The following is a 24,401-nucleotide window of genomic DNA, read 5'->3' on the forward strand; positions in this document are numbered from 1 at the left end:
AGCCACCAGTGATCAAACAGATGAAAAGACCTTCAAACCCCAGAAAGGAAAGACAACAGCCTATGGCATTTTTTTTTCTGAATTCTTTAAAAATTTGTCGCAGATCAGGCTTTGGCCTTTCTAAATGCCCGCAGTTTAATCCTTACGGTCCTAAATCTCCTGCCCAAAATATGTCCTCTTTACCACTCTCTTTTTTCCCTGCTCTGAAGAGAACTGCACCCCAACTTCTTTGAAGCTCACGTTTGGTTTCTGTTTGGCTTCTCAGTAACTCACTTTCGTTCTTCAGACTCGTATTCCTGGATTAAAGACTTAAACATAGAACCTGAAATTGTAAAATTTCTAGAAGCAAACTGGAAAAAAGCTCCTTGACATGGGTCTTGCCAATGTTCTTTTTAATATGACACCAAAACCACAAGCAACAAAAGCCAAATAAGTAGGACTACATCAAACCGAGAGGTGCACAAGGAAAGAAGCAATTAGAGGAATGAAAAGGCAACATACACAAGGAGAGAAGATATTTGTAAATCATATATCTGATAAAGGGTTAGTATCCAAAATATATAAAGAACTTATACAACTCAACAGCAAAGAAACAAACTAACCAATTTAAAAATAGGCAGAGGACCTGAATAGACATTTTTCCAAAGAAGACATACAGATGGCCAAAAAACACATGAAAAGTTACTCATTATCACTAACCATCAGGGAAATGCAAATAAAAACCACAATGATATATCACTTTGTATCAGGATGGCTAAAATAAAAACTTAAATAACAAGTGTTGATGAGGTTGTGGAGAAAAAGGAACCCTTTCTGCACTGTTGGTAGGAATGCAAATTGGTGCAGCCACTGTGGAAAACAGTATGGAGGTTCCTCAAGAAGTTAAAAGTCAGAGTGCCTGGCTAGTTCAGTCAGTAGAGCTTGCAGCTCTTGATCTTAGGAGTTGTATGTTAGAGCCCCATGTTGGCTGTGGAGATTACTTAAAAATTTTAAAAAATCTTAAAAAAAAGTTAAGAATAGAATTACCATATGATCCTCTAATTAGACTAGAAATGTATGGAATTGTTGAATCATTATATTGTATACCTGAAACTAATATAACACTGTATGTTAATTATACTTGAATAAAAAATAAATTTTAAAAATATTTTTGAACAGGCAGAGGAACTAAATAGACACTTTTCCAAAGAAGATATCCAAAGGGCCAACAGTGCGACACTAACCATCAAGAAAATGCAAATCCAAACCATAATCTTCACTATTAGAATGGCTATCATTAAAAAGACAGGAGATATAAGTGTTGGCAAGGATGTGAAGAAAAGGGAACCCATATGCACTGTTGGCAGGAAGGTATATTAGTGCAGCCACTGTGGAAAATAGTATGGAAGTTCCTCAAAAAATTAAAAATAGAACTACCATATGATCCAGCAACCTCACTTCTGGGTATGCGTCCACAGGAAATGAAATCAGGATCTTGAAGAGATAACTTCACTCCCATGTTCACTGCAGCATTATTCACAATAGCCACAACATGGAAACAAGTGTCCCTCCATGGATGAATGGATAAAGAAGACGTGATATATATACACATGTATGTATGTATGTATGTCTATATATACAACAGAATATTATTCAGCCCTGAGAAAGAAGGAAATCCTGCCATTCGCCACATCATGGGTGAACCCTGAGGACATTATGCTAAATGAAGTAAGTCAGACAGAGATCTGATACCGTGTGATCTTGCTTATATATGGAATCTTAAAAAAGCTAAATGCTTAGAAACAAAGAGTAAAATGATGGTTATCAGGGGCTGGGGTGTGTGGGAGGGAAATGTTGGTCAAAAGGTACAAACTTCCAGTTATAAGATGAATAAGTTCTGGAGCTCTAATGAACAGCATGGTGACTATAGTTAATAATACTGTATTATATACTTGAAAGTTGCTAAGAGAGTGGACTTTAAATGTTATCACCACAAAAAAGAAATGGCAATTATGTGAGGTGATGGAGGTGTTAATTAACCCCACTGTGATAATCATTTTGCAGTATATGTGTATCAAATCAACACATTATGCAACTTAAACTTATACCTTGATGAAGCTGGAAAAAATTGAAATTAAACAAAAGTACACGATTCAGTAGCATTTAGTAAATGCACATTGCTGTACAACCATCACCACTATCTACTTCCAGAACATATTCATATGGCAAATAAGGGAGGAAAAAAACTTGTATTTCATTAACTAGAAACTCCTGGTGGCATTTAACTAGATATTCTTTATCTATTTGGCATCCTGTTTGAATAGGCTGAATTAGGGAATATAAGTATTAATAGTATCATTACTAATAATAAATTGGAATTCCTATACTTTTTATTCTGTATATTTTTTAAATTTATTACCCTTTACATAAGTCAAGAGTATGCTTCTTTGTCAGTTTGACAAATGAATTATTATAGTTTTGCTCCAACATTAATAAGCTCAAAAATACAGTCAGTAGTTCCAAAACCATCATTAAAAGCGTCCATTTATAATGAGATGTATGGGATTATTAAAAGATGGCAGATTCTCATGAATTTTTTTTTCCTTTCTTAAAAGAGTTATATGCAAACATTACGTTGCCTATCACCTGTGCTAGTTACTGTTCTCTTTTGGTGGTGTAGTCAACAAATTATATTTTGATTTCTAGCTATTAGACTACCTTGTGGCATGTTTTGTGTAGCACAGTATTTTTATAATTAATTATATAAAGTTAATTTTATATGATTAATTAATTTCATAATTATATTTTAAATTAATTTATTTATAATGGTTAGAGGCAAATGACACTTTCTCTTTAAATTCAGCCGGAGGGCCCCTCAGTGGCTCAGTCGATTAAGCATCTGCCTTTGGCTCAGGTCATGATCCCAGAGTCCTGGGATCAAGTCCTGCATCAGGCTCCCTGCTCAGCGGGGACTCTGCTTCTCCCTCTACCCTTCTGCCCTACATGTGATCTCTCTCTCAAATAAATAAAAAATAAATAAAATCTTTGTATAAATAAATAAATAAATAAAAATAAATTCAAGTGAAAAAATCACCAGGATGATCACGGGAAAATTACACTTAAGATTGTATTTCGTTTTATTTTATTTTATTTTTTAAAGATTTTTTTGAGTAATCTCTATGGCCAAGCTGAGGCTTGAACCCACAACCCCGAGATCAAGAGTTGCACACTGCACCAACTGGGCCCACCAGGCACCTCACCTTTTTATTTAAAAAAAAACATAAATACATAACATACCAGCTTCATAATGGATGGTATTAAAATGTCACAAGTTTGGACCGCTATTTTGTTTGAAAATTTAACTTACCACATTCTGGGTATTTTGCCGATGTATGGGAACCTGATGGTTTATACCATCATAGACTGCATGGGGTTGGCTCCCAGCTCTCCCATGTATAAGCTGTGTAGCTTTGGCCAAATTATTTCACCTTTCTAACCTCAATATTTCTTTATAAGATAAGAATGATAAAATATTTGCCTCACGGGATTGTTTTGATGATTAAATTTAAATTAGGTTAACATTGTAAGGTGGCAGGTAATAATTGCTATATAAGTGTTTGTTTGTAAAAACATATAAATATCACTGTCCTTTCATGAATACTCAAACATCCATTCAAAAGCAGCAATTAGGAGCGCCTAGGTGGCTCAGTCGTTAAGCGTCTACCTTCTGCTCAGGTCATGATCCCAGGGTCCTGGGATCAAGTCCCACATCAGGCTCCCTGCTCAGTGGGAAGCCTGCTTCTCCCTCTCCCACTCCCCCTACTTATGTTCCCTCTCTCACTGTCTCTCTCTGTTTGTTAAATAAATAAAATTTAAAAATTTAAAAAGCAGCAACTAATAGGATTATTTCCTTAGCAACAATACACAGCTTTGATACTACCAGTATAATAAAAGTTATCCTCATGCTACAATAATGAAAAATTTGGCTAGGAAGTATATGCTTGTATACAGAATATTACACAAGTAATACTACATGAAAATGCTTGCTGCACAACATAAGCCAATCCTGGTAAATGTTTCAACAATTACATTTTAAATTTCCAACTTCTAATAAACTGCCTTCTCGATGTCTCACTGTCATGCCAAATTCAATATATTTAACTTCCTGTCTCTAATAATGGCACCATCACTCTCCCCAGTAACCTGACATGGAGAGTGGATTCATCATAGACTCTTCTTCCCTTGTCTATTCATAACCAGTCACCGTGTGTTAATTCTTCCCCTAAAACCTTTCTTGAGCCTTTAATCTTTCCCTTCCCACTACTGTCACTCCAGTTCACAAAATTTCTTTTGCTTACACTGCTGCAGGACTTCTAATCCATCTCACTTCAGTCTGCCGCTGGAAAGCATTGCAGTGCAATGGTCTCTCACCATTGGTCCTCACACAATGCACTGCAATTTGCTTCCACCCCTCTCATTCCTAAGAAGCTACTCTTGTCAGCATCATCAAAGATCTGTTAGTTATCAATGCCACTATACACCCACAATCCTTATCTAACTAGATCTCTTGGTCAATTAACACTCCTCAAAATTCCCTTCTCCAATTTTTCAAGACCTTGCTTATTTTCCTGATTTTCCTCCCTACTTTTAACCGCACCTCCTTCTGCAACTCTTCCATGGGGCTTTTTCTTCTCTTTATCCTTTAAATATTGGTGTTCCTCGGGTCTTTATCCTTGGCTCTCTTGTCTTACCATTCTTCATTTGCATGGTTGGTTTTTATTACTCTCGAACATCTATGACCCGCTAGGCTATAAACTCCATTAAAAAAAAGCCTAGATCTCTCTTGTTCTGAATTCTACCCCAGTGCCCGGCACACAGTCAGCACTTTTCCTATACTTGTGTCCCAAGTCCCAGACCTACATCCTAGTCGCTCCGTGTACCAGCTGTAACCTTGAATAAGTTAAGGCACCTGGGCCACACTTTGGTAATTTTTACAGTGGGGAGAATATAAGACCTACCTCAGAGTGCTGTTATGTCAGTCAAGTAAAGTGCTTGTAAAGCACTGAGAATATTACATGGCACATGTAATTATAAAATTTTAGGTGTTGTTATTATTGCGTATCTAACATTTACTAACCAACTCCTCCCAGTACACCAAATACAACATGTCCCAAACCAAACAAACCCTTACATCAACCTACTCAAACCACTTTTTCCATCTTGGTTAATGACAACCCCATGGAAGCAATTACCTAACTCCTCTCCCATTCAAGTAGGTCAAGTCATCTTGAATCTCCATCCCATGAACCCCCCCCCCGATCTCTATGGCCAGAGCCCAAGTTCTCGTCTCTCTGTCTCACGTTACCCACTTCTTGACCTTTTGCCCCCACTACTGCTGGAGTGATCTTCTTAAAATATGTATATCCTGGGGCACCTGGGAGGCTCAGTCGTTAAGCGTCTGCCTTGGGTGCAGGTCATGATCCCAGGGTCCTGGGATGGAGCCCTGCATTGGGCTCCCTGCTCCATGGGGAATCTGCTTCTCCCTCTCCTCCCCACTCGTGTTCTCTCTTGCTCAAATAAATAAGTAAAATCTCTCTCAAATAAATAAATAAAATCTTCAAAAAAATATATATATATCCTTTTATCCTCAAGGTAAAACACAAAGGCTTCATGATCTGGTTGTTGCCTTCCTTGCCAGATTTGTCTTTCATGGCTCTCTTTTCTTTATCTTCTAAAAACTCAAGAACAAAAACCAGGATAACAGTAACAGCTGGCAGTTAGTAAGGAAATGAAAGCTTAAAGAACTTAAATAAGTTGTCATCTAGGAAAAAAAAAAAGTGGGACACCTGGCTGGCTCAGTCGGTAGAGCATGCAACTCTTGATCTTGGGGTTGTAAATTCAAGCCCCGCATTCGGTGTAGAGATTATTTTTTTAAAAAATGTAGGAAAAAGAAAAAAAGAACTTAAACAGGTTGCCCAAAGTCACAAAGCAGGTATGAAGCCGAGTCAACATCCAAAGTTAAATTTTCCTCCAAAGCATGTGCTTTACACTACAGTATGCTGCTGTTCAGCTGCAGTTGTCTTCCCAAACACACATATCATTTCCCTCTTTGACACCTTTGCACATTTTATTGCCTCCATGAGGAATGCCTCTCCCATTTATTTTATATAGTCTATAAAATTAGTCTCAAAAGATCCTTTCAATAATTAATTTTAAGACATCTTTTTGCTAGGATTTTCCTTTCTGTGTAAGGGATCAGAGAAGAAAAGGACTTAGAAAATTGACTTTTGGGGAAAGAGAACAGTGAAAAATGGTATTTAAAACAGAAGGCATTTAGGGGCACCTGGGTGGCTCAGTCGTTAAGTGTCTGCCTTCCGCTGGGACACAGGGTCCTGGGATTGAGCCACGCATTGGGCTCCCTCCTCGGCGGGAAGTCCGCTTCTCCCTCTGCCACTCCCCCTGCTTGTGTTCCCTCTCTCAATGTGTCTCTTTCTGTCAAATAAATAAATAAAGTCTTAAAAAAATTAAAAAAATAAAGCTGAAGGCATTTAGAAGGCATGTAACAAGTGTCAATTTCCTTTTGAATGTAAAGAAATAGATATTATTAAAGATATGGCTCAGGCTACTTTTCTGTAAAATCTCCACTAGTTTCGTCTCTTGACAAAATATAATATCTACCATTTACATACTTCTAATGTAGCTTTATTCAACTGTATTATAGGGGCATCTGGGCGGCTCAGTCAGTTGAGCATTGGACTTGTGGTTTCGGCTTGGGTCATGATCTCAGAGTCCTGGGATGGAGCCCTGGTGGGATTCCTTGCTCAGGGGGAGTCTGCTTCTGTCTCTTTCCCTCTCTCTCTGTCCCTCCCCCCATGCTCATGCTCTCTCTCTCTCTCTAAAATAAGTAAAGCTTTATTAAACTGTATTGTATTTATTTAATATCTTCCCTAATTCTTTTTTTTAAGAATTTATTTATTTCAGAGAGGGACAGAGTGCCCACATGCATTCTCATGAGCAGTGGGGAGTAGTAGAGGGAGAGGGAGAAGCAGACTCCCTGCTGAGCAGGGAGCCTGATGCAGGGCTCCATCCCAGGACCCCGAGATCACGACCTACTTAAGCGACTGAGCCACCCAGGCACCCCTAATATCTTCCCTAATTCTTGAAGATAGGAATGAATCACATGTAATAGAGGTTTTAAACACAGGGCCTCAGGGAGTTTAGCAAATATATACCCAACAAACGTTTATTGAACGTTAATACTAGCATAAGATCCATTTCGCTAATTTATTAAAAAACTAGGAGTGGTACCTCACTGACTAAATCCCTGGTATCTTGATCTAACGTTCAAGGTGCTCCACAAAAACAAATCCACTTTTCCAATCTTTTCTCTCTTGCCTTTGAAATGAATTTCCTGCTCCATCCAGTCAGACTGGTCTACCCTTCAGAACCCCAAATCATCAAAAACTTTCCCCCTTCTATGTTTTTTCTTCCCTTTATCTCTTTTCCTCTTATACAGTATGTAAAAAAACAAAAAACAAGACAACAGAGGTGCCTGGGTGGCTCAGTGGGTTAAGCATCTGCCCTCAGCTCAGGTTGTGATCCCAGGGTCCTGGGATCAAGCCCCACATTGGGCTCCATGCTGAGCAGGGAGCTGTGCTTCTCCCTCTCTCTCTGCCTCTCTCCCCTCCCTCTCCTTGCTCGTGCTCTCTCTTGCTATCTCTCTCTCTCAAATAAATAAGTAAAATCTTAAAAAAAAAAGACAACCGGTCCAAATGGAGTCATTAATGCTAAACCCCACATCACCAAACTGAGACTCAATTACAATTTCTACTCTCTCAGAAATGGAATCTTAAGCCAATCAGTCAATGAGGAAATGTCTGATCAGTCCTACTTAGGTAATTTGCCAGATAAGCTTTTGCCATCTCCTAAAGGAATTAACTTTGCAATAACCAACCTACTTTTTTTGCCTAGTATTAACTTCCTTGTTCCTACTCCCATTTGCCTCTCAAAGTCTGTCATTTTGTGGAGTTCTTCCAAGTTTTCTACCTACTAGATTATTAATATCTGTTGCCTGATTTAAATTGATTCTTGCTCAAAGAGACTTTTAAATTTTTAAATATGCCTCAGCTTATCTTTTAACAAGGATTACATAGTCTTTAAAGCTCTGATCAGAACCTGGTAATTCATAAACCAAATTAGACTCACAGACATGTTTGGTTTGACTTGTAGTTAAATTTTTTTCTTAATTAAATCTCAATATTCAGCAATCAGGAGCTTTTGAATTAAAACCTAGGTAACAGATTTTCTGTGAAAACTGAGAGGTTAAGCCAACTTAAGTTCCTACAAAACCTCAATTGGCTGAAACTGAGTAGAGGCTGCCCTCCTTGGATGGGCTGGTCTAATGTCACCCCAGCCTGTGTTATTCCTGTCAGAATTTTAGCTTGTGACCTCTGTGTTGAGAACTAGGCCAACTCTCAAATCATCCTGAAATGTTTTCCTAGACCACAGGGGTCCCACAAATCACAGTCACACTTTACCACAAAACACCTATTATTTATATCACTCATCTGTAATTAATCCTGTATTACTTTATGGAAACTCTCATATTATTATTCTGATATTACAGAGGACAGAGAGAGAAAGGTTCTGAGGCAAAGCAGAGAGCACCCAAAAAAACCTTACAGGGTGACAATGGTAATTATTGATCATCCATTCAACAAATATTTGTTCTGCTCCTGATTTGGGGATTTCCAGACTACCAAGACAATATTGCTGACATACTGCCAGGCACCATAATAAGCACTTGACATATATGATCCCATTTACTGTTCAAAACAATGCTATGAAGTAGACATACCCGTTTTACAAATGAGGAAACAGAGGAGGACCAGGCTTCTAACCTAAGTTTGACTCCAAATATTATAGTCTGGTTTGTTAAATTACTGGGTGAATCCATTTGTATTATCACTGCCATGGTCCAGAACCTACTATTTGGTTTAGAAGGTCCAGAAGCTTGATTTTTCATAGTGCAACCTGAGTTGACCAAGCCAACAAGGACTAATTCATAGGAGCTAAATTCTTGAGGGACATCTTGATCAAAACATCACCTTCTTATGCTACAAGTTAGATATTCATGTTGACAAGTCACTGCATTCTCTTTTTTGTCTTTTAACATGTGAGCTGCTAATCATCATTGAAAGCAGCTTAGTAAGCAAGGCATCACTGCAGAAGAAGTTAATGAAATGATTTTACTGGCTAGTTCATCCAACTACACAATTTACTATGCCACATTAGAAACTGTCAAGGGACCAGACAGATATCAGGCCATCCAGCTGTTCAGGTGACCTCTACCCTAGGTGGTGATTGAAGCACACAATGACAAACCCCTATATTTTGGGATATTCTCTAGGCTCCACACAGACCACCATCTCCCTTTCTGTTATTTTTTTTTCAAGAATAATATAATTGATTAGGCCACAACTTTTTTATACTTATTCAGATTTTTATTTGATTGCTAAACCTCACTTTTGCTTCTTTTGGACCTGGAAAGAATCTTGTCTTCCAAGGGAACTATAACAAGTAGTGAATCTGATTCATTTTATATTGATTTGGTTATTTCATTCTCATCTTTCTGGGAAGCACTTCACGGTAGGCCTCCTATACTGCCTCGAGTGTCATATTTTTATTTCATTTGTAGATGCTTATGTCTTGTCTTCCTAACCATATTGTAACCAATTTGAGGGCAGTGACAATAATAATATATTTGAAGAGCTTTGCTGTATGTTCCCATTTTATTTGCAAAGCCACATAGCAAAATCATCCACACTAATATTTTTCCCTGTCTTTTTTTCTTTTACAAAAGGTGAAATCTCATGTTAAGAGAAGTAAATTAATTTACCCAAGCTTGTAAAATTAGTCAACGCAGGACCAGGTTTTGGTCCCAGGTCTTGTGGTCTCCAATCATCACAATTCCTACCACACTAGTCTGCTTCTGTGTGATCATGCTTAATATTCCCTTCCGTGCCCCAAAGCACCATATTGTAGATATTCAATAAATAATTACAGAGGTTCATTATTGTAATTAGAAGCTAAATGAGTCATAATTCCTACTATATGCATATTAACAATTACCAACTATACTTTACTTCTCAACAATGCAAGTGGTTATTATCTGATTATTGTTCTAGATGAGTGTTTCTCAATGTATGGCCTGTGGAATACCTGCATCAGAATCACTTAGGATGCCTGTCAAAACTATGGATTGCTGGGCTTTTCTCCAGTTCTGTTGAGTTGAATTCCTGGGCTTGGAGCCCAGAAACATGCATTTTTTTTAAAAAAAAGATTTATTTATTTGAGGGGGTGGGCAGAAGGAGTGAGAAAATCCCAAGTGGATTCCCCACTGAGGGCTGAGACAGCCCATGGGGCTTGGTCTCATGACTGAGATCATGACCTGGGCCTAAATCAAGAGTCAGACACTTAACCGACTGAGACACCCAGGTGCCTCCAGAAACATGCATTTTAACAGGCTTCTTTTTTTTTTTTTTAAGATTTTATTTATTTATTTGACAGAGACAGAGATAGCAAGAGTAGAAACACAAGCAGCGGGAGTGGGAGAGGGAGAGCAAGCTTCCCTCAGAGGAGGGAGCCCGATGTGGGACTCCACCCCAGGACCCTAGGATCATGACCTGAGCTGAAGGCAGATGCTTAACGACTGAGCCACCCAGGCGCCCTAGGCTTCTTATATAAGTGTTAAACACACTGAATTTTGACAAACATTGATCTAAATAAACATGAGAGATAGAGTGAACATCAAAGACCAGGTCCTCTTGGGAAGTCAATATCAGCATATAAAAATAATAGAGAAGAGGGTATATTTCCTTGATTCTCAGATACCCTCAATTGTAAGGTATGCCATTGATTTAATAATAGCTTTTGAAGAAAAGAGCATTAAATGTTCACCAAATGTTTAATTCTAGGGGCGCCTGGGTAGCTCACTCGGTTAAGTGTCTGACTTGGGCTCAGGTCATGATCTCAGGGGCCTGGGATCAAGCCCCATACTGGGCTCCACGCTTAGAGGGATTCTTCCTTTCCCTCTGCCCCTCACCCCACTCATGCTCTCTCTCAAATAAATAAAATCTTTTTCTTAAAAATGTTTAATTCTGGAGACGCCTGGGTGGCTCAGTCGGTTAAGCGTCTGCCTTCGGCTCAGGTCATGGTCCCAGGGTCCTGGGATCGAGCCCCGCATCAGGCTGCTTGCTCAGCTGGGAGTCTGTTTCTCCCTCTCCCTCTGCCATTCCCCCCGCTTGCGCTCTCTCTCTGACAAATAAATAAATAAAAAACCTTTAAAAAAAAAGAAAAAGGGGGTGCCTGGGTGGCTCAGTCGTTAAGCGTCTGCCTTTGGCTCAGGTCATGATCCCAGGGTCCTGGGATTGAGCCCCACATTGGGCTCCCTGCTCTGCAGGAAGCCTGCTTCTCCCTCTCCCACTCCCCCTGCTGTGTTCCCTCTCTCGCTGTCTCTCTCTGTGTCAAATAAATAAATTTTTTAAAAAAAGAAAAGAAAAAGAAAAAGTTAAATTAAAAAAATGTTTAATTCTGAATCTAGAAAATTTTACATATTAAGAAAGTGAAACTTAGACCTGAGGAAATTCAATAATTGTATTTTTCTTAATAATTGTATTTTAAATGGTGTAGTAAAAAGAGGGGAGTTTGAAGTGGGAAGTTGGACATAATCTGAGTAGACTTTATTTATTTATTTATTTATTTATTTATTAAAGATTTTATTTATATATTTGACAGAGAGAGACACAGCGAGAGAGGAAACACAAGCAGCGGGAGTGGGAGATGGAGAAGCAGGCTTCCCGCGGAGCGGGGAGCCTGATGCGGGGCTCGATCCCAGGGTCCTGGGATCATGACCTGAGCCGAAGGCAGATGCTTAACGACTGAGCCACCCAGGCGCCCCCTGAGTAGACTTTAAAAGCTAAACTGGAAGTAAGAGAAAAAGGGAGAGGATTTTTTGAATTAGGGAAACAAAATTAGACAATAATTTGCATAGGTATAATTAGTTCAGTGAGTGAGCAAACCAAATCTTATAGAAAGAGGGTTATTATTACATTTTAGTAGTTGATAAGGCTGATAGATAGAATAAGGATAGATAAGAAAAACTTTGAATGCTAGACCAACTCATGATATTTAGTAGTTAAAGAAGTGTCTTTAAAGGTTTTCAGTGGTAGATGGAAATAATGAAAGCATTGTTTAATCTGGCAATATACACAATATACTCCAAGGAAAATAAACTCTAGAGAAATCAGTTAGCAGGTTTACTCCAGCATACTCACTGACCTAGGACAGCACCAGAGAGAATGGAGAGCAAGCCATGGGTAAAATATTGAAGGAACAGTCAAATCCTAATTGGACTTAAACATTTGGAAATCTATTAAAGGAGTAGAGATTCAGTTACAAAGACATTGATTGTGAAGTTCATAATAGTTAAACAATCTAAATGTCCAAGAAGCAGGGATTGGTTCAGCCATATAACAGAACATTATGAGTTCACTAGAAATGTTGTAGATGAATGTATATTAATTCATAAAGATGTTCACAACATATATATTTTTTTTAAGATTTAATTTTTTTAAGTGAGCTCACACCCAACGTGGGGCTTGAACTCACAGCTCCAAGATCAAGAATTGCATGCTGTACCAACTGAGCCAGCCACACCCTAAGATGTTCACAATATATTGATAACTTAAAAAAAAATGTGTTCAGAATGGTCCCATTTTTGTTTACAAAAATATGTATGTGTTCAGATGCCTTGAAAATTTGAGGAGGACATACATACTGTGAAGTATTACTAGTGTTATCTCTAATATTTCATTCCACATAACATGATGAAGAGTAGTTTTTCTTTTCTTTTTTTGCTTATATGTGTTTGCTAATTTTTCTAAAAAAATGAATACCTTCTGTATTAAGAAAACACAATTAAATATTTACTCACATTAAACATTTTAAATTAAAAAATAGGACTTGTTGACCATGAGGAAGCCAAACAAAAGTACTTGAATGTTTTAAGCCTGGGTGGCAGAGACTGATATTAAGGTAGAAAAATGTGGGAAAGACAAGAAGAAGCATTTTGAGATCAGGATAACAAAAGATGGTTTTCTTTTTTTTTTTTTCAAAAGATGGTTTTCAACATGATTTTGAAGGTACACACACACACACACACACACACACACACACACACACATTCACCCCCCATCCCCCAAGGGAGACTATATGGAAAAAATGGCCAAAAAAACAACTTTGGAGAGTTTTGGGCGTGTAATGAAAAACAAAATTGGCTATAGAAGCCTTTTACTCTTGCTAAGGTTTATTTATTTGCCATTGGGGTGGGGAAGAGAGGCTTCCCCTAGTGCTAGAATAGTAATTCTCAAACTTTATTGTGAATCAGAATCACCTAAAGGTCTGGTTAAAACACAGTCCTCTGTGTCGCTGGGCTCTACACACAGAGGTCCTGCTTCTGTAGATCTGGGGTGGGCTTAGAGAATTATCATTTTTAGTAAGTTCCCAGGTGCTATTAATACTACTAATCCAAAAATCACACTTTGAGAATAATTGTACTAAAGTTGAGAGAAATCTAGCAAACCAGTAGGAGTATGTTTGAGGAGAGGTGTCTTAAGGCATGGTATAGTTGATCCAATAACAAAACCTTAACCATTGTCATAAGACCGGCAGAATAGGGATTTTGAGTTGAAGGTAATGGAATACAATGCTTGAATTCATTCCTGATCAGCCTATCTAGACCCAAATTTAGGTCCCACTCTTAAAAAGAACTACATAAGTAAAATTTTTTAAAAAAATTCTTTCACCAATACTTAGCATATTAGAGCTATAATGAAGGGAAAAGAAGGTCACTTTCCTCCACTCACCATCATGCATCTTTAATACCACCAGGACAGACTAGCATCTGGTAAAGCAGCATGGAGTAGAAGCAGCACCTGGTAGAATATCATAGGATTGGATTTGTTTCTGAACAGGTGTGGGACTCCTCATGGGGGCTCTCAGAAATAATTAAATAGGGGATGTACTTTGCAGGAGGCTGGAATTTCTGCATAAGCAGTTGAAGGCCAGAGCCAGTGCAATTTGAGTTACATGGAAACACTTGATTTTAACTCACGATTTTACCACGTCTTGAGTAGGAAGCTAAGAGAAAAGAAGTAAAGGTATATATGCCCCATACCTGTGCGATCTGCTCTGACCCAATTTTGGTTCAGCTGATAATAAAGAATCTTCAAATTATTTCTAGTACAACTATCAACCAAAATAAAAGCAAGATGTAATAGTCTAAAGAGTCAAATAGTTTATATAAAAACAAAGCAGTTCTCTGCCCTCTCCCTTCACACTTTTGAGTGCTGTTCTTTAGAAGCAGTCTCATTTAACTCCCAGATATTCTTTAGTTCCTTACCTCCAATTTCTGAGTAACATGATAACACTCTGATTTCTTCATTTAAAAACTGTAGATAGTGTTTATTGATTTATTCCTATGGGAGATGAGGATTTAGGAAGAAAAAATCATAGGCCAGAGAATAATTAGAATGCTGATACACATTAGTAGTAAGATGATAAAGACTCAGCAAGGGTAGAGGCTATAGGTGAATGAAATAGAGAGAAAAGGGGTGTATAATGTCAGTAAGACTTGATAGATGAGATAATAATCAGTAAATAAATTAGGGTAAAAGTCAAAGATCGTACCAAGTTTTCTGTCATGGTAGCTAAAAAAGCCATGATCCAACTTTAAAAAGCAGAGAACTTTAAAAGAATAATAATTTTGAGTTAGAGATATATTTTTTGGGTTTCTTAAGCCTGAGATAACAATTGGTCTGTGATTTTAATTAGGATAATGTAGCTTAATTCCTCAATTATCTCATACTAAAAGATTTTCCTCATCTGAATTTTTATGTTATTGCTTGTACCACTCAGTATTTTTTGTTTTAGGTAGGCTCCACACCAATGTGGAGCCCAACATGGGGCTTGAACTCACAACCCTGAGATCAAGACCGAGCTGAGATCAAGAATTAGACACTTAACTGACTAGGCCACCCAGGTGCCCCACCACTCACTTAGTATTAATTATTAATTGACATATTCTCAACATTTCATGTGACTATATCTTATTTCCCAAAACAAATTTTGCCCTTCCAAAAAGTAAAATCAATGTTTTACACTTGTATCCCCCATATCTCACTCTCTGACACTATCAGTAACTCCATACTAAGTATACTTTTTATAGCATATTGTTCAGACATCCTTTGAAAAATGTAAAGGATACATTAAAAACTGTGATCAATATTCTAAGAGATGAAAGGTCAGGTGCCTTTAAGCAATAAAAAGGAACTAGAAAGAATTCTTGGAAGTTAAATATACAATAGTACCAGTAAACAATGCATTAAAAAAGAATTAAAGGGGCACCTGGGTGGCTCAGATGGTTGAGCGTCTGCCTTCGGCTCAGGTCATGATCCTGGGGTCCTGGGATCGAGTCCCACATCGGGCTCCTTGCTTGGCAGGGAGTCTGCTTCTCCCTCTCCCTCTGCCTCTCCCTCTGCTTGTTCTCTCTCTGTCCATCTTGCAAATGAATAAATAAAATTTAAAAAAAAAGAATTGAATGATAAGGTTGAGAAAATCTCTCAGAAAGTAGAACAAAACAATAAATAAGATGAAAGAATAAATAAGAATTACAAAAGAAATGAAAAAAGAAAATTTTCCAGAACTGAAGAACATAAGTTTCTACATTGAATGTGATCACCAAGTATGCAGCCCAATGAATAAAGCAAGACCCACCCAAAAGTATATCAAATACTGAAATGTCAGAACACTAAGAAGAAAGAGACGATCGAATAAACTTCAGAGAGAAGACATGGGTTATATACAAAGGTTCTGGAGTCTCAGACTATTATAATCATCTGGAAGCTCAAAGATGATGATCAGTGACTTCAAAATGAAGAAAAAGTATTTCCAACATTGAATTTTATATCTAGCCAAACCTTATAAACGTAAAGGTAAAATAGAGGTCTTTTTTCAGACATACACAATCTACAAAAATGTGCTTCCTATGCACTCTTTCTCAGGAAGCTAAATAAGAATATGTTCCACCAAATCAAAGAAAGAAGACAGGAGATCCAAGAAAGAAAGGAATCCACATGCAAATGAGGAGGAAAGAACTCCTAAGACAATAGTGAAGAGAAGTCCCAGGATGACAGCTGGGCAGCAGCCCTGTAAAACAGTAAATTTAGATCAGAGCAAGAGATGTAAGTGTTTGAGGAGGGATATACCCAAGATTAAAATGGATCTGAGTGGTAACCTGATAGGTTTGACTGTTCTGGTAAGTCTATGGTTGAGCTAGTGATAGGTGAAGAGTTAAGCAAACAAACGAAACAATGAGGTAATTGTTAATTCCAGGAAAAACAAAAACTTTAACAAAAAAATAAATGTAATCGCAGTCATAGTAAAATACCCGACTTAAATGGTAAAAAATAGTCACATGAGTCTGATCCTTTAAACTTTGATACCTTATTTAATCAAAATTTTTGAAGTAATTGGGAGGCTGGAGCAAGAGGAGGAAGAATGGTATGAGAGAAAAGAACTAAATCCTCAGCTCCCATAAGAATAAATCAATAAACAAAATCTATGATTTTTAAATGAAGAAATCAGAGTGTAATGATGTTACTCAAAAATTCGGGTATAAGGAGCTAAAGAATAACTAAAAGTTGAATAAGACTGCTTCTAAAGAACAGGACTCAAAAATGTAGAGGAATGGAGCAGGGAACTGCTTTGTTTTTATATAACTATTGGACTTTAAGACTGTTATATCTGTAACTTTGGAAAATAATTTAAAAAGTTTGGATAGTAACTATTGTATTTTAAAATGGTATATTTTACCTCATTATATATATATATGTACATATATGCAAAAAAGAATGAGTCATTTTTCAGTTTATTGTCTTCTGGCATTTCTCCCTAGATACCACTCCCCACCTCCTTAGGAAAATAACTATGTACATTTTCACAAACTTAAATAATTAGATATGTACATTTTCACCACTGTTCATATTGGCTTATGTAATTGCTGACAACATATAAAAAGAAAAATTGGTTCTGTTTCTATTATAAATAATTAAATTATGCATGTGAGCATTTGAAACATATACGAGTGAAAACTACCAGAGCAAGTACTCTCCTATCTAAGCAGGGTTTTTTTTTTTTGTTGTTTTTTTTTAATAGTTTAAGGCTATTAAGACATGTGTTCCGGACGTTTTGGCTCTGTGGTTTCTGGCCTGTAAATTATCCAGTCATTCAATTATTCATCTACTATACCTTCAGTTATTTATTTATTTATTTACTATACCTTCAGTTATTTATTTATTTATTTTATTTTTTCACAATATTGTGTTAAGGCGAAAAGGTGGAAGAAGCTCCATCTTCTGTATTCTCAGGAAACCATACTTCCCAAGCAAGTATTAAAAATATAGCAATAAGAAAAAAATTACTAGACAGTAAACCCAAAGAAGATATAAACTCTTTGTCTTATTCACCAGAGTATCCCCAGTGCCACAGTATCCAGCAGTGTACTTGGTCCTGAAATGTGTTAAATGAGTGAATGAAACTAGTTTGTAATTTTGTCTACCTTTTCTAACTAAAAGAGATACAGATACCATTCCATTAGGTGTCAGGTATTCACATGCCTAACTACAAAGTAAGACCTGTCTTGTCAATTGTTGTATCTCTGGGGCCTAAAAACATGATGAAACACTAAAAACAAGGCCGGGGGGGGGGGAGCTCCTTGTCGAGAACAGGTCGTAATAGGATCCAAATCCCATTTTGTCACGAACAAAACGTCCAGGCTACTCCGCCCTCTCTGAAAATTGCGCGGCTTTAAGACGAATCAATTCTGATTAGAAAATTCTTTCAAGAACAGGCACTTCCCACTCTATCCAAAGTGAGGCCAAGTTAACAAAACCGCAAAGACTTGGCTAATTCAGGCACAAGCTAATTTATTATTACTGGCCCAAATTACCCAGGTTCTTTTTTGTTGTTGGTTTTTTTGTTTTTGTTTTTGTTTTTTTTGCTGCGCAGGCCAATATCCACAACCGTACTGGCGCCTCAAGTAGGGCGAACGTTTTCACCAGCAGCTGGTGGGGAGCCCAATGTTTCTCAGCCAAAACCCTGGGAGACTGGGATTTATGCGGTGTAGTAATCCAAACACCTCGAGTAGATTCCAGCCTTTAAAAATCTGCATCTCGTAAAAAATTCCTTCAATTTTCCATATTTCAAGCCGAGGAAACATCTCCTGAGCTCTTCGGGGACGAGCTCTTTTCCAAATAACACAAACACCGCCAACCCCCCCCATTCTTGAGCCCAAGGCTGGGCCACACACAACCCGGATCAGAAGGGTCACAACAAACTAGACGCCGCCCGCCTCGCCTTTAAAGAAGCCGCGCGCGGTCGGGTTGCCCCAGAGTTCAACTTCCGGCCACATAGTGAAAGGATGTTTTCCTTCTGGTCACTCCCTCCTAGCCACGCCCGCCACGCCCCGCCTTCCGAGTCCGATCTCAGGCAGGCGGGCGCGCAGGAGGGGCGGGGCCGCATGAGGGCCGCTGCGCGGTTCGGCCTCACCGGGCGGCGCGCAGGCTCGCCCGGAGCCGGCGGATAGTGCGGTGGCGCGCTCGCGCGCGCTGGTGCCCTCCCCGTGACGTGCCTGGCGGAGGCCGCGCAAGGGCGCTGTTGCTGCCAGTGCCGCTGTCATGGCGTCTGAGGCGCTGGCTGAAGAGAACCCGCCGCGGTCTCTTTAGAGTGAGGGGCTGGCGGCTGGGTATGGAGAGCGGCCCCGGGAGCCTGCAGCCGCTAGAACACGGGGTGGCCGCCGAGCCAGCGCCAGGGACAGGTTCTCCGCAGGAAGGGCAACCGGAGACCAGGCTCGCCGCTGGGGATGGTCCTGGAGTATGGGCGGCGGAGAGCAGCGGCGGGAATGGGCAGGGGGCGGCGGCCGCCGGGAGGAGCCTCTCGGACTCGGTTTCTCCCGCCGGCTCTCCTCAGGTTCCCGGACCCTGCAGCTCCTTCCCGGGCTTGGACTTAAAGGAGAGCGATTTGAAGAATCCTTCCGCCCAGAAGACGCCTCCGAGAGGGCAGCACAAGGTGACCGCCTCCCCGGAGACAGCCGAGGCCGGAGCGGACCATGGATCGGGTCCGGCCGGAGACGCCGGCCCCCGCCCGGATGCCGCCGGCACCTGCCGGGCAGAGTTGGCGGCCGCCGGGTCCGAGGAGCCCAGCAGCGCCGGCGGCCTCAGCAGCAGTTGCAGCGACCCGAGCCCTCCTGGGGAATCGCCGAGCCTGGACTCCCTGGAGTCGTTCTCTAACCTGCATTCTTTCCCCAGTAGCTCTGAGTTTAATAGTGAGGAGGGAGCGGAGAACAGGGTCCCAGGGGAGGAGGAGGAGGAGGGCGCGGGCGCGGCGGTGTTGCCCGGGGCTGTGCCTCTCTGCCGAGAAGAAGAGGAGGAGGAGGGGGAGGAAGCTCAGGTATTGGCGGCCTCCAAGGAACGCTTCCCGGGACAGTCTGTCTATCACATCAAGTGGATCCAGTGGAAGGAAGAGAACACACCCATCATCACTCAGAATGAGAATGGACCCTGCCCTTTGCTGGCCATCCTCAATGTTTTGCTTCTGGCCTGGAAGGTACATTCTGCAGCTATTTCCTACCGCTTTTGGGGAGGGGGGAAGCGGGGTGAAGAAGCTGCTGCATGTCAGCTGACGGCTTCTTTTCTTTCCTCATTCATCAGTACTCTGTTCTCTTGAAATTCATTATGGGACTCCTTTGTCCAAAGAATATTCTTATATGTATTTCCTAAAGAATTGCCGGCAGCCCCAGGTCTCTCAAGTGGTTAAATAAGAGTTCAGGCTGATGTACTTAAAAACAACTAGGACTTAGAGCATCCTAAATCCTAGGATTATTTTTTTAACTATATTTTTCTACGTTTCCTTCTTACTGACCTTGTCACATATGCAAAAGCGTGAAGAATTGGGGAAAATGATCTTCAGAAGTTACTATCAATCCGTGTTATCAAGGAGCAAGTTTTGATGGTTATGTTTAGTCGATTTTCCAACTAATACTTGTGCCATTTGGGTGTAAGATACTTAAGGAAATGGTGACAGGGAAGATGTGGCCCCTTTGACAAATTCCATTTAAGGGAAAGCATTGGTCTGAGCCCAATTACCATAACTTCTTGGTTTTCAAAGATTATGTTTTCATTTTATGCCCGATTTTTACTTGCCCTGTTTCTTTGGCTCTACTTAGTTTGGCATTATTACTAGTAACCTCGCATCAGAATATGTTAAGGGAACTAAAACTGTAATGACTAAAATAAGAAAAGACATATTCAAGGTAAAGGAACAAAAAAAGGAAAGGCTCTTCAAAACTTAAGTATATCGAGGACTCAGTTATGTATAATTGAAGTGTCTTACTCAAGCTTGCGGTTTTAGGGTGCTGAGAAGAAGCATCTTATGGCACACATTTTATTTCCAAATTGATAATTATATCTGTTGATAAAATGTTTCCTAGAAAAAAAATATCCTGGATTATTCTGACCAGTTAGGAAGAAAATCAAATAAAGGGAATAGTATTTATTATGTGCCTTCATTTTCCTGTTACTAGCAAGGGCTGATGCAAAAGAAATAAGATTAGAAACCTTGAGAGTATCTGGTACATAAGGGCACTCAAATGTTTCTTGAAGACTGCCTGCTTTTGAAGAGCTGTTGAGCTATTTGGGGTTGCATCATTGATTTACTTGAAATTACTAAAGGACAATGCAAGACAAAGCACTATAAATATAAATATGTTTATATAAATATAAATTTTTAGGTTATAGAAAACAGATGGAAATGTATTAGATATTCCAAAAGGGGAAATTTTTCTTTGTTTTGGCTTAGTCCCAGAGAGTTTCATGGAATTTGTGGTCTTGAACCAAGCTTTTAAGGAAAAATAGAATTTAAAATAATAGGGAAATGGAATTCTGGGAGAGGGAAGGGTGTAAACAAAAAGGATGAAAATCGAATGGATTGTGTGTGTGTGTGTGTGTGTGTGTGTGTGTGTGTGTGTGTGTGTGTTTGCATGAAAGAAGTGGTTAAGTTCATACCGGTGAATAATAAAAAATAAGATTGAAAAGGTGAAGAGCCACTTGATGAAGGCCTTTAGGGTCAGAGTCGGGAGTTAGATTTGATATATGGGCTGAAATCCCCAGGTTTTTTTGTAGGAAGGAATAACAGTTTCCTTTAGGCTTTTCTCTTCTCTTAGTTTCCATACAGTACTGCAGAAGTTCAGAGTTGCTCCTTCCTCTGGTCTGGAATTTTGGGAGATAGATGAGCATTTAATTGTCTCTTTCAAAGACATGGCTTTGATGAAACGATCAAACGTTTGAATTCCCACTATGGGTGAGGTACTAGAAATACAAAAACAAGATGCAAGTCTGCCCTCATGTAGCTCACTGTTAGTGAGCTAGTATATGTCTATGTATAAATAATTACAATGTAATGTGATAAGTTCTAAATGTGCTTTGGGATTACAGAGGGAAGGGTGACTGGGGATGGGATATATCAAGGGAAAGCTTTATAGAAGAGGTAACCTACGAACTGGGTCTGAAGGATGAGTGAGAGAAGGCCTTTCAGGCAGAAGGAATAGTGTCTTCAAAGATGGTGAAGCAGAAAAAGATTTGTTTTTTTTCCTGATTCCAACCTTGGTCGGGAGTGCAGAGGAGGAGGGGAAGGAAATGGTAATAGCAGAACGTAAAATTGATAGGTTGGGTTAGACTGTTAAAGAGCAGGCGTGCTAATTAATTTGGAGGATATTTTATAAATCTGTGGCTTTTAGCCTTCTTTCTGCCTCCAGGCTATGGCTACACACAAATAATACTCATCAGTAATCATCAATAGGGAGACAGGAAAAGAGATGAAAGGTCTGATAAAGCGGTGTTCTCTAAGTGAGCCAGGGGTGTTAGATGTCAGAAATATTTTCATAATACTAAGATGTTATTTGCCTTTTCATTCTCATTCTTTCACAAGTGTCAGTGGAGTTTCCCAGGCTATGTGATGTGTGGTGATATCATTCCTCTGACAGGAATGTGTGCTTATGTATTCTTCTGTTTAAAAATTTTCTCAATTTTCATTTCTAGTATGGTAAATATGAGTAGATATAACCTACATAGACAAAAGCTCTTTGGAGGACTGTAATTTTTAGGACTGTAATGGTCCTGACACTAAAAGGTTTGAGAAATGCTACAGTAAAGAAAAATAGTAAATATGTTATGAAAGTAGCGGTCAGATTTCAGAAGACCCATCACGAGTGATGTTTACACTTTATATTTAGCTGATAATAGGGAACTATTAAAAATTACTGGACAGAGGAATAACGTGATGAAAGTGGTCTTGTTCGTTTGAGATTAGACTAAGGGTAAGATTGTAGTGAGTGTAGCAGGAAGAATGGATGAGGATAACCCTTCTGGTTGGGGAATTCTCTGCCCCTTCTCTTTGATGAAGATAATGTTGCAGCCTAAATGATGAACTGATCACTAACTGGACATAGGAAATGAAGGAGACCAACCCCACCTTTTCTAATCTGGGTAATAGAGATTGATTGGGTCATTCAAAAGATAGAGAATATGTTTTAGGTGGGAGATGTCAAAGTTTGGTTGTGTCAAGTTGGAAATGTCTGATAGTGGGACATGATGATATAAATATTCATTGTGCCTCTGAATGCATGGAGTGGGTCTCTGGGAAGAGGTCAAATTATAGAGAACTGAATAGGGGAGTTACTGAATAGATGTAAGTATGGTAGCTTACTTGCCATTAAGTGTGAGAATAAATGAATACTCCATAGGGAGTGGTAAACAGTAATTCTCAACTTTTTCCCATCCTAATATATGTGGGGAACTACAGATTGCCAGCTTAATTCCTCCCTGTAATTCCAGCCTGTAATTTCCCATGCCCTCTTCAGTAGACATGGAGAAAACAGAGGAACAAAGATTAAACTTGGTGGGGAAAAAGGCATGCTAAGCATTAAGGGTGAGAGAGTGTAAAAGAAACTAGTATAGGCATAATTTAAGATATTGAGAACTGGAAATAGGACAATGTCATGATAGTAGTCTTGGAAAGAGAGACTGTAGTAAAGTGGTCAGTTATTGTCAAGTGCAACAGCATCAAGGAGCCATTGGAGTAGGAAAGATTTTTGCTAAAAAAGGGCAGGTGTGAGGACAAGGTTGCTGAAAGTCAGGATAATATGACTCCTCACAATAGGTGGTAAAGTTCTCTTCAGAGGAAAGGAACAACAATCTCATTTTCTGAAGCAGTGGAAGAAATGGGACAAAGAAGATAGACAAGGTCATGTTAAGATAGAGAGGCAGGGGGAGCCTGGGTGACTCAGTCGGTTGAGCAGCTGACTCTTGATATTGGTCATGATTTCAGGGTACTGGGATCCAGGCCCTGCAAGGCCCTGCATCATTGAGCTCCGCGCTCAGCAGGGAGTCTGCCTGTGGATTCGCTCTCTCCCTCTCCCTTTGCCCCCTTGCCCAGCTCACTTACATGCGCTCTCTCTATATAAAATAAATCTTAAAAAAGAGAGAGAGAGAGAGAGAGAGGCAGATGGAAATTGAAGCCTCATTCTCCCATTTTGGCAGAATAACAATTGACCTGGTCATTAATAACTATCGAACTTGTCAGTAATTAGCAAGGAAAGCTTGTAAAGCATGGAGAGGAGGATTTTGTGAGAAAGGTACATTATATTTTAAAGAAATTCTAATCTCATGGAGGTTATGTCTAGGAATTTGAGGCATAAATAGAAAGTAGGAAGCAGTAATGGATAAATTGGGGGTACTCTTTAAAAACTTTTAGAATATCAATTTTGCTTTGTTTTTGTTTTTTTTTCCCCAGTAGTTCTCTAATACCTAGAAATAGGAGTAGGAAGAATGGCTCATTAGAGTTACATCAGGGATTGGGCTTTTCAAAAGCTGATTTATGGAGAGTAAATGGAATTAGAGTTGAAAAATGAAACAGTTGATTGTTTCTTTTGGGGGAGGTGAAGTAATGGGAAAAATCAATAAACTAAACATCTTGGGAGGATTTGAGTGATTCAAAGAAAGTAAGTGCCGTGGTTCTGGTGGAGAGTTGACAGTTAAAATTATCAAACAGGCCAAGTACTGTGTTGGAAATATTGGAGTATTAATTATAAGTGTTGCTTTAGGACTGATGAAGAGTAGATGATCATTCATAATCTCTGAAATAGCTGAGCTGTAATAATCCAACAAATCAAGAAAGAAGGAAACCTATTCGTTAAATTTAATTCAAGCTCAAATTTCTAATTCTGTTTAACTGACACCAGGTATATTTAC

General features: G+C 39.3%; 1 protein-coding gene across 3 annotated transcripts in view; it reads left to right on the top strand.

The window, feature by feature from the left end:
- Positions 1–18,707: 18,707 nt before the first annotated feature.
- MINDY2 (MINDY lysine 48 deubiquitinase 2) overlaps positions 18,708–24,401 on the top strand; it is an 80,363-nt gene continuing 74,669 nt past the window's right edge. For 2 of the 3 annotated variants that reach the window (XM_028100306.2, XM_088024811.1), the window contains exon 1: positions 18,747–19,701. In XM_028100306.2, the coding sequence (XP_027956107.1) occupies positions 18,844–19,701 (858 nt within the window). In that variant the 5' untranslated portion in view covers positions 18,747–18,843. Of the gene's footprint in view, positions 19,702–24,401 lie in introns of all 3 variants that reach the window. The other variant, XM_028100305.2, reaches the window with a different exon arrangement.

Source organism: Eumetopias jubatus, unplaced genomic scaffold, assembly GCF_037043125.1.
Source record: "Eumetopias jubatus isolate StellerSeaLion01/CBP00866 unplaced genomic scaffold, mEumJub1_p1.0 scaffold_7, whole genome shotgun sequence".
Lineage (NCBI taxonomy): Eukaryota > Metazoa > Chordata > Mammalia > Carnivora > Otariidae > Eumetopias > Eumetopias jubatus.